Source organism: Propithecus coquereli, unplaced genomic scaffold (assembly GCF_000956105.1).
Source record: "Propithecus coquereli isolate 6110/MARCELLA unplaced genomic scaffold, Pcoq_1.0 Scaffold27, whole genome shotgun sequence".
NCBI classification, from domain to species: domain Eukaryota; kingdom Metazoa; phylum Chordata; class Mammalia; order Primates; family Indriidae; genus Propithecus; species Propithecus coquereli.
Window position 1 is genome coordinate 2,311,037 of NW_012148285.1, and position 8,091 is coordinate 2,319,127.

At 50.2% G+C, this 8,091-nt stretch overlaps 1 protein-coding gene across 1 annotated transcript in view; it reads right to left on the reverse strand.

Moving 5' to 3' along the window:
• The window catches only part of TRAP1 (TNF receptor-associated protein 1), a 54,217-nt gene extending 47,920 nt beyond the window's left edge, over positions 1–6,297 (reverse strand). Inside the window, exon 1 of the mRNA XM_012647529.1 lies at positions 6,179–6,297. Coding sequence (XP_012502983.1) covers positions 6,179–6,266 — 88 coding nt within the window. The 5' untranslated portion in view covers positions 6,267–6,297. The remainder of the gene's footprint in view (positions 1–6,178) is intronic.
• Between the last annotated feature and the right edge of the window lie 1,794 nt (positions 6,298–8,091).

Consider the following 8,091-nt stretch of genomic DNA (forward strand, 5'->3'; position numbering starts at 1 on the left):
TGCCCGGCTAATTTTTTCTATATATTTTTAGTTGTCCAGCTAATTTCTTTCTATTTTTAGTAGAGATGGGGTCTCACTCTTGCTCAGGCTGGTCCTGAACTCCTGACCTTGAACGATCCTCCTGCCTCGGCCTCCCAGAGTGCTAGGATTACAGGCATGAGCCACACACCCGGCCCGTTCTCCTTTTTAAAGCTGCATATACATGATGCATTTCACCCAAAGAAAGAGGAGGAAGAGAAAGAAGGCAGGAGGCGGAGGAGGACAGAAAAGCAAGCTTCACTCCCGGTCGCTGTGAACCTGCTGCCAGATGCACACCTAGCCTGGCCTAGGCAGAGGGGCTCCTGTGGCGCCACCTCCAGGACACAGACAGTCAGGCCCAGGCAGCCAGGTGGGGCGGCACTGGCTGCAGTGGCAGGCTCAAGGTGTGGGAGTCCAGGAGCAGGTGGCAGCCCAAGAGCCAATCTGACAACTGGGCTCTGAAAAGCCTGTTGGGCACAGGGTGCTGTCACAGCAGGCCTCTAGTCCTGCAGGGACTGACATAAGGAAGTCACTAAGGCAGGCTGGGGTTCCCACGTGGGATCTCAGCAACGCAGCATGGACCCACGATTGGTGAATCAAGGCTCAAGGGTGGAGGTGGAGAGGAAGCAGGCCGACTGTAATGCGGTACCACAGGTGACCAGCCCCCTTCACCCACCTGGAGTGGTGTGTACACCAGGTGGTGCTGAGCTCCCAGGGATTAGGTAAGGGCAGCTCAGCACCGCTGATCTAAGGCCCCCGAGTCTGCATTTCGCTCCAATTCAAACCGCGGTTACTGCACTAGCTCAGATGAAAGGAGAGATGCCAAAAGAACAGTCCAAGTAGTACTTGCAGGGGCAACTTTCAGAGAGTACCTCTGGGGACCCTGTGGGGACCTGCTCAGGGCAGCACAAAACGGTCTGAGCCCACTGGAAGGTGACCGAGTCATATCCCAGCCAAGACTGCAAATGCATTTGCCCTCTAATCTAGCATTCCTATGTGGGGACTTCATTCTATCAATACACCTGCACGTGTATGTAAAGACCTTCTATTTCGTTAATAATGTTGTATCGTCTTCTGCTATTTATTTTGGCTATCTCAAAATTAATTCTTCATACTCTAATCACATTTCTTGATTATATGGCCGCTAAATAATGGCCATTCTTTTAAAAATCCATGACTCAGCTACACCTGCTTTCAATTTACCTGATCTATGGGAACTCACCTGGTTAAAAAGCAGTTAGCAATGATGCCACCCAAGTAGATGCTGGGTCTCCAAGCTACAGCTTTTATGGTCTGTAATTCCCAGCGGTTTTAGCAGAAAGAACCAGCCACACCATAAACAAACCTCCTGAAATCTACAGGGAGGTCCCTGTGGATAAGCAAAAACAGCTTCCTAGCAAAAGGCAATTCTTCTGTAGGACTGAGTGGGATGGTGTTGAAGAAAAATTCTAGCTGGCTAAATATTTGAGGGCACCAGAAATGCAATCTAAGAACATCCTCTAGCTTTGAACCTACAGCATTTCACTTGAGTGTGAACTGAATAAATTTTCCTTCACTTTAAAGACCCTTGTCACTATTCTGAGACAAGCGAGCATCACTGGCCTCAGTAATGGCCTCCCTCTATGGAATCCACCTTTGTCACGTGGTGTTTAACTGACATTTTGAGCGGGGTGAGAAATGTTTATTTTCCTACACTGTTTTCTCATCAACCTGACATTCCCTGCTCCTTCAAGCTGCACTCCTCTTCTTGCCAAGGGGTAGCAGAACACGTGGAGAATTCTCCTTCAGCTTAGCTCTGGCCAACTACTCAGCCAGTACCTTACAAGGTCTTTGCTAACCTACTACATTGGGGTTGATTTGTTTTTTCAGATAGCTCAGCCCCCTGTGACCTACCCAAGCCGAAGGCCTACCTGGTACATCCTGGGCAGCTGGGCCACACCTCCCTCCTCAGCCTTCATCTAAATCCCAGCACCATGGTTTACAGAGACGGCACAGGTGATAAGGACGCTTAACCCTATACTGCAATGTCACCTTAGCAATATAAAAAGCTATTTCACAGAGCAGAATCTGACCAGCAAGCACTATCCCCTCCCTCGTAAATAGGACAGCCTGGAAACACCAGACATTCACCTGAATTTCTGCAAAGGCTGCAGCACAAGAGGCGCAGAAATTAAATAGCATGGGCTCCACACAAAGGGAGAACAGAGAAAGGAAGCAAAATAAGTCCACAGAATCCAGTACTAACTGGGAGGCTGCGGCCAGGCAGCTGCTGTCCTCAGGAGCGGGCTCCAGGAGGGGTTCCTCTGGGAAGATGAAACAAACCTACCGATGCTTGAGCCTACACCACCCACGAAACCAGCTCTTCCAGCCTCCCAGTGCTTGCAGCCCACCCTTACAACTCTCGTTTCCAGCAACGTCTCTAGCTTACAGAGAACGAAGAGGCCCAAGCCATTAACTCCAGCATCAATCAGTCCTACTGTGCTAGTCATGTTCTAGCAACTTCAACCACAAAAACCAGAGCATCTGGCACAATTGGGACTGTGCTGGGCTGCTTTGGTGCGTGGCAGTTACCGGCCACAAAAAATGACCAACCCACCACCCTACCTGCCTGACCACACAGTCACATTGCGTTGGAAGAGTGAGTCTGCTGCTGAATTTTCCAGGTCGCACCTCTCCTTTGGGAGGCAGCCTCATTAGTCTACTGGCAAATCCGTACTTCCAATACGGCTGGGGCACTGCCGAAAAGGTTTGATGGCAGTTCACATTTTCATTAACATTACATTTTCCAGGTAACCCATGTTCTGTCATCCCTACTCCCTACAATGAAGAACATTGACCAGGGGAGAGAATTACCTGGTTGGAATTCTGTTGTTTGTAATACTGGTGGTTCCCAATTACCAACTAATTTAAGATTCACCATAGATAAATGAATCAGTCACCAGGTCCTGAGGGCATGCGGAGAGTCTGGTGTGTGAAGTCCTCACAGTGTCAGGTGGCTGGCTGGGTGCCCCAAACACTGGGCCCAGGTCTGGCTTTGGGACCGTCCTGAGGATTACAGGACTCGGCTCCCACCCACAAGTTTACATCTGACAGAGAGAAAGGCCGTGACTGTTAGCCTCATCCGCCACCTCTCCGCACACTCCTCCCAGTCTCTCGTCAAACCAACTATTCAGAGGTACCCCCTTGGCCCTGTAGTTTTCTCAGCATGGAATGCCCCTCCTCCCTGCAGTGAAGACAGCCTTCCACACTCAGCCCAAATATCCCTTTGTCTGTGAAACTTACCGTGCTGCAGGCAGCCGAAGCAGCCACCACTTGTTTCTATGCTCCCTGAAACGGTGCACAGGCCTCCCACACAGCCCAGGACACTGCCCAGCAGCCAGGTACGACCCTAGATGGCAGAGTCACATCATCTCTGAAGACCCAAGGAGCATTTCCAATACGTTGAACAGACTAAGAAACGAGCAAAAATGAAAAATACAAAGCCCACAGCAGAGACTCTAGCCCACAACTCAGAGAGATTCTGAGGGCGAGTGACCAGGCTGGTGGTGGGTGATGCGCGAGGCAAGGTTTAAGGAACAAGTGAGCTAAGCTTGTGGGTAACTGAGGTGGCACAGCACAGGTAGAGAATTCCACAGAGATGTGACACATATTACAAGTCAAACCAAGCACATGCTAGAATCTGGCAACACGAATTTTCAAGAATTCTGGATTTTCTGAATGGGTGGATCTACCTATAACCACAGTCTTTCTCCTTTATTGTATGAGACTTGTGTTTTCTTCACTCATCACCTAATCCACCCAAACAACTGACCTGCACGCTTATCCACACAGGTGACAACATGAAGAGCATCTGCTCCATAGAAGGCTGCCAAGAACAGGTTCTGCATCTTGGACTCAAGCAGAGGAATGTTTGAACCACCGCAGCAGAAGTTGCATGAGGAGAGGACAGAGATGATTAAGGCAGCAAGATAAAGAAACAGAAAATTAAAATGTTCCTGTGCTGAAAATTAAAATATCTTCCAAATGGAAGTGATACTGTGTGTTATGAAGCACAAATTACAAACACCTGTGGACATCTCAGAACACGAGGAAAAAATCTTAAACTGCAAGGGGAAAAAAACCAAGTTAACTACAAAAGAAACAAAAAGCAAACTGATACGACTACTGTAATAACGGTACTAGAAGACAACAGAGGAATAGCATCACTTTCTGAAGGAAAATTATTTTAACTTGGAATGCGATACCTAGCCAAACTACTATACAAGGGCAACATAAAAATCTTTTTAGACATAATGGGCTTAGAAACTATACAATCCACAGACTTTTTATGTAAAACTAACACAAAAGTAAACTCAGGTAAAACAGAAAATAAATACAAAAAAGGAAAATGTTGGCTAAAAGTAACAGTAATAAATAAAGCAGTAAAGCTTACAGTTGTCTTATCTGTGAATACATGTTATTTTTAAAAACCATGGTTAAAGACTACAACAAAATTAAAAACTCAGGTAACAGAAAAAAGTACAAAAGAGGCCGGAAAAGGTGGCTCACTCCTGGTAATCCTAACACTCTAGGAAGCTGAAGTGGGAGGATCGCTTGAGGTCAGAAGTTCAAGACCAGCCAGAGCAAGAGCAAGACCCTGTCGCTACCAAAAATAGGAAAAATTAGCCGGGTGTGGTGGCGTGCACCTATAGTCCTAGCTACTGAGGAAGCTGAGGCAGGAGGATCGCTAGAGCCCAGGAGTTTGAGGTTGCAGTGAGCTAGGACGATGCCTTTGCACTCTACCCAGGGAGACAGAGTGAAACCCTTTCTCCAAAAAAAAAAAAAAAAAAAAGTATGAAAGATATGACGAGAATATATAAATACATAATTAAACAAGTGAAAACATTTTTACTCCTAGTATCCACACAAATGAAAATTAAACAAAGTATCTTCTACAGACAAATGGTTTTGAGAAAACATAACATCTAGTGTGGAGAAGGAAGACAGGCTTGATGCCTACTAATGGGAATATAAATTAATATAATTAAAAAGGCTTAAAAAAGCCTTTGTGGGCCACAATTTGGTATTATCAGCTGACATTTCAAAAATGCACAGGCTCTGAAACATCAATTCAAAAACTCTAAGTCTAAAGAAATACCACACCTGTGCACAAAAATTCCAAGTACTCGCCCATTCTATACAGCATTGTAATAAAAATAAAAACTCGAAATAACCTTTAATGTGTCCACCAACAAGAAAATGTTAAGCAAATGATATCTTCATAATACAGAATACGGGGTAGCCACTGGGAAGCCCCTAGACCCGTGTACAATGACGTGAAAAGACGTGTAAGGAAGGCTGGGAGCGCTAAAAAAAAAATTCTGTAGCGCAATGCGTATATGGTTTAGCTTTTTTTACGCAAAAATGGTAATAATGTATATTTATACTTATATGTGTGTAACTGAGTGTGCTGAGCCCGGAAGCAACGCCGAAATGTTCACTGTGGTTACTTCCCGGTGGGGAGTGGGAAAGCACAGGTTAAGGTCATTTTCTCCTTAAGGAAGAAAAAATAACATTTATTGGAGTATCTACCAATTCCAGGCTCTGGGGATGCAGAGGTCAACAAGCCAGAGTCACCGTCCCCCTGAGGGCTCGGTGACCGCTGCTGGTTTTGTCCACTGTCGCCTCCCAGAATCTGAACCCGTGCTGGCTCAGGCGTGCGTCCAATAAACGAACTGACAAATGAACGGTTCATGAGTTACTTAGGGGGCGAGGAGTAAAAGCACAACCCAGGGGCTCACACGATCACCCTTGTGGAAGCCCGTTCCCCAACGCACTCGCACCCTCCCGACTTCAAGCGCTTGTTCTCGACAGGGCTTAGCGCCGGGAGACACCAGCCCACAGTCCCTCCGCGCCGCCCCCACGAACTCCCAGACAGCGGCCCGAAGCCGGCCTCCGTCAGGGCGCCGAGGAGTCAAGTGGCCAGAAGAGTCCAGCCGGGGCCGACGAGGAGTGGGGCGAAATGAAACGCACCTGCCCCGCGCACGCCTGTGAGGCAGGTGCCGCCTCCGCCTCGCGCCCCTTACCCCGGAGCGCGGAGAGCGGCTCGGAGCCCCGGGGACGCCCCTGCCGTCTCCGCGGCCCGCCCCGCCCGCTGCCCGTCCGGCTCGACCGCCCTCACCTCCTGGGGCGGCCGCCAGCACCGGCGCCTGCAGCGGAGGCCGCAGGCGGCGGCCCCACAGCAGAAGGGCCCGCAGCTCGCGCGCCATGTCGTCCTTCCCAAGCGCCGCGCGCAGCCACGCGGAAGGGGCGGGGCCGCGGGGGCCAGGCCGGAGGGGCGGGGCCGGCGGGCGGGCCTTCCGCGGGCGCGGCGCGGTGACGTCACGGCGCGCGCCGGGTTGCCTCGCTGCCACCTGCACAGGCGCGTGGGCGGGACCGCGCGCGGACAGTCGGGCCTGGGGGCGGGACCTCGGTGACCTTGGGTCGCGTTGTCAAGGGCGACGGCCGGTGCGTGCAGAGCCGGGGGAGGTGGTCCCAGTGACCCGGGACCACGTAGCTAGCAGCGGCTCTGTTTGTGCATCCCTAGAATGGGGCGGATGTCAGTACCCACGTGAGGGTGTGGAAGGCGGCGCTCGCGAAGAAGCAGTTGACATTCTGCGGTCTTTATAAATCTCAGCCCGCTGTCTAAGCCACTGCAAGTCTCTTGCAAACCAAGGCAAGCCAAAAAGCTAAAAGGAAGGAGAAAGGGAATTCCAGGCTTGACCAAAACGCGAACTCAGTAACCGACAACACAAACGCGAAACTGGGCTTATTCGTTTATAACGATTCTCTTGCCCTGTTGGAGGTTAGTCTAGTTGACTCTCTAACATTTGCTCCAATCCCGGCTGCTACTTCGTAATGCTACTTCCCGGCACCTCCTCAATCCCGGAGTGGGGCCCAGACGGCTCCATTTGGACAGGTTCCCAGATGATTCCGAGGCACTGAAGATTCGTGGTCACGATCAAGTAATTGTACAAAACAAGAGTTACTTGAGCTTGTGACAGGTGCTGCAAAGACGTACAGGAGCCCGGAGAGTGTCCCTCAATGGGGCTTGGACAGAGTTGGGAGAGGGCATGTCAACAAATGTTTCCGGGTGGAAATGTCAAGGATGACCCCCAAGTTCCCGGCTTAAGCAACTGAGAAAGGGAATGGAAAAAAGAGTGGGCAGATTTGGATGGAGGAGCAGGAGTCCTCTCGCCTGGATGATGCTGGCAGCCTCCTAACTGGCCCCCTGCTTCCACTCTTGCCAGCTCCCATGGTGCACAGCACCCAGATCATACTCTCTCCCAGTCCTCCAGTGGGTTCCCCTGACACACACTTACGAGCAATTCCAAACTCCTGCCTCCCTCACAGGCCCTGCATAACCAACCCTTGCCTCTGTTCCCTTCACCACACCCAGGCAGAGCCCTATCCTGATGTGAGGGGAATCAAGGGGTCTCACATTCATTTTTCACCCTATTCAGGAAATCATCTCTTTTGTGGGAGCTGACACATTGGCGTCAGAGGCAATGTATCTGGCTTAGAGAGGCCTTTTATTTCTGCAAAGGGAAGAGATATTTGGCAAAGGGAGGGAAACCTGGGCTTCAGTTAGGGATGAGGGGGCTGCTGCTGCTGAGACAAGCAGGCCCCAGGCTCTGTGGAGGGGCAAACCCACCAAGTTCCAGACAAACTTATCAGAGCCTTCTGTCCTCTCTTGGCTTATAGCCTTCAGAGACATACCTTCAGCCTCAGCCTCACATCTTTGTGGTACTGGGTCCTCTGCTGGCCCAGAGAACTGTGTCTTTTTAAGGTACCTAGGGATCCAAACCATGTCTTGAGGGGGCCACATGCAGATGTCAGCCCCTGTGTAGACAAGGAATCTGGAAGGAGGAAAAAATGAACACATGCAGACATACAGGAGTTGGATTAGTGGAGAATAACTGGCGATTGCTTGGGTAGCACAGACAGAGAAGCGGAGGGGGGTGGGGAGACCCTCCCAAGTATCCTGAACACTATTGTGGCCAGTATGAAGCTGCCCATTCCTTCTCCAGAAGTCACTGTCTTCTGCTGGGGTGA